Source organism: Notothenia coriiceps, unplaced genomic scaffold, assembly GCF_000735185.1.
Source record: "Notothenia coriiceps isolate Sejong01 unplaced genomic scaffold, NC01 NC01_scaffold00008811, whole genome shotgun sequence".
Lineage (NCBI taxonomy): Eukaryota > Metazoa > Chordata > Actinopteri > Perciformes > Nototheniidae > Notothenia > Notothenia coriiceps.
In genome coordinates, this window is record NW_011341512.1 from 8638 (window position 1) to 11359 (window position 2722).

General features: G+C 43.2%; 1 protein-coding gene across 1 annotated transcript in view; it reads right to left on the reverse strand.

Moving 5' to 3' along the window:
- Positions 1-1069: 1069 nt before the first annotated feature.
- LOC104944784 (cytospin-A-like) overlaps positions 1070-2722 on the reverse strand; it is a gene marked incomplete at its 5' end in the record, with an annotated part of 10040 nt that continues 8387 nt past the window's right edge. The window contains one exon of the mRNA XM_010770359.1: positions 1070-1951. Within this exon, the coding sequence (XP_010768661.1) occupies positions 1862-1951 (90 nt within the window). The remainder of the gene's footprint in view (positions 1952-2722) is intronic.

Sequence of the window (2722 nt, forward strand, 5' to 3'; positions counted from 1 at the left end):
TCCAGCCGCTAGTTAGCTTAGCTTAGCATAAAGACTGGACTGATTCTTTCCAAATGTACAAACAGATCCGTCTACCTTCCCCCCTTAAACTCACTAACTTGGGGTTTTTAGTGACACTAGATGTATTTCTTTAGCTTCATTAGAACAAAACCTAGTGACAAATGATTTCATTGACTTCACATGTAATTCGAGACTCGAGGAAGCGGCTAATCGGGACAATAAGTTAGAAATATGTGGAGTTTTAAGAGAGAAATGTACATATTTTTGTCAAAGTACAAGTTTGTTTTTAAACACTTATATCTGGAGGATCTGACGTGGGACTGCAGGGAGAGACTACGGGAGCAGATCAAGGTAAAAATATGATTAATGTCTCTCTGTCAGACACTTGTATAATCAATGTAAGTTTGCGGGGGGGTAAAAACTAACTTTTAGTGGATCGACTTTGGCAAAATGTAAAAAAACTGGTAAAATAAAATCCCCTTAAGTTTCTCTGATCTAAAAACAGAACTTAAAAAAACCCACATGTTTATCAAAATACTAAATACTACTCACTCATATTTTGGTTACGATGAATCGATGCTGTGTGTGCCCAATGGAATAAGTGCAGGAATGTAAATGCAAACACACACATCAGCCATTATCTCCAGACGCTGTTGAGAAATGATATTTAAGTGGAAAAGAAAACCTACAAAGAGTGCTGGTTAATACAATGTGTAGTAGTGTTGTGAAACGTAGCATATTTTCTGTGCTTGAAATGACCAACACGTCAGAAATCGACACTCAAAAGGCTCCGAATACATATTTGGCAACGACTCCTCAAATCTTCATCTTCACAAACTGAAGACAAAAATATCTCCTGCATCAAAACTCACGCAGGCACTTTGTCCGTTTTGAAAAGGGAAAAAAAAGCAGCTCAAATGTAACGGTGACGTCTGGAAGACTCGGTGCAAAAAGGCTGAAATCAATTCCTGTCTGAAGGACGCTTCGGGGGAATTCCAACATCACTGACTTTCACTTTGATAGACAGGGGTTTTCACTAAATATCCACACGCAAAGAACTGAAGAAATACTGGGAGCATCTTTTTAAAAAAAAGCTACTTAAACACGCACAATGATGTTCCACTTTTACCTCGAACATGAGAACATAAACACCACATCTTCTGACTTCCCTATTTGGGGTTTTAGCTGCTTTCGTACTTGTATACACCACATCCGGAATATGCATCCATGTGTTTCACCGCAGTGCATTAGCTCTGAACCAGTATTAGAAACTGAAGTATTCAAAGCACACATCTCTTGTTGGACGTAGACACACGGCCACTTTTAAACATTATCAAAAACTTGGATATGAACTAGTTTTGGAGCACGAAAGCTTTTCAAAAAGTGGGATGAAGGAATGGAGAAGGAAGCTGTCTCTCACGTTGGAAGATGTGAAAATATAAGTCAATCTAATAGGGGAATCATTCGAGTGCCCTGAAAAGTCAGTTTTGCAGGAATCCCCCCCGAACACCCGGGAAAGCTGTTGTAGGAATATGATCTGCAGAAAGAAAAAGGCACTGAGTTTGTGTTTGATGCTCCTTTAGACACGGCTTCTGGATCTCATCGTCAGAGGGATTGTAACAGCAGGAGAGATCGACGCTTAATACTGAGGACCACATGCAGCATGGTGTGTGTGTGTGTGTGTGTGTGTGTGTGTGTGTGTGTGTGTGTGTGTGTGTGTGTGTGTGTGTGTGTGTGTGTGTGTGTGTGTGTGTGTGTGTGTGTGTGTGTGTGTAAGAGAGCGTAGGTGGTGAGGTATTACAGTTGCTGGGAGCTCAGGAGGGCTGGCGTGGCTCTGATTGTGCTGCAGGACAGTAGAGTCTCAGGTCTCAAAGTACTTGTAGATGGCGGTGACGTAGGTCATGACGCTCTGCCAGTCGGGACGCTCCGTGTGCGCCATCTCATTCAAGTCCTGCAGCGGGGGAACAACACAGTCAGAGAGGAAATCGAACCATCAGATCAGTCACCGGTTAAGAATGAAGAGGTCTCTGTGTCCGTGCTCCATAATAGACAAACTAAATATTGAATTATAACAACAACAAATCAGCGTTTATCAAATCATTATTATACAAGTCATATGCTAAGCTAAGCTAACTGTTTCCTAGCTACCCCATGGATGTAGAATAAGAACTGGATACAGCATAGAAGGCGGGCTCTCGTTCTTTCCTATGAGAGCTGCTCATTGGTGCATGAGGGCAAAATGGCCCAGCTTTTGAGAGAGCGAAACGTCACAGATTACCCATCATGCCTGGCTGCCAAGAGCAGAAGAACCCGCATGTGCGCTCACAGAGCAGGACGCCCTTAACGCCCCGCCCCCCAAGCTCCCACTCTCAGCTCAGCAGAATGAATGGAGAGAGAAAATAAATCTAGATTCGGCTTTTAGTGCATTTTACAACTTTAAGGACCGAATCTAATAAGGGCTAATAACTGCAGGCATTTCTTATTTATGGTAAGAAGTGTTTCGGAAGTTTGTGGAGACGACGCACACCCATCGAGATCGGGGGCCCTTCACGCGGCTGAGACTACTTTTATAACATCACAGGTTTGCCGCCATGATGTGGAGTTGACGAGCGCCCCCCGACCGCGTAAAAAGTGTTAAAAAAAACTAGTGTGTGTACCGTTGTCGTGCGTGAGAGGAGGTGCCGCGTTGTGAGCGTTTGGAGTTTATTTGGATGGGTCATAG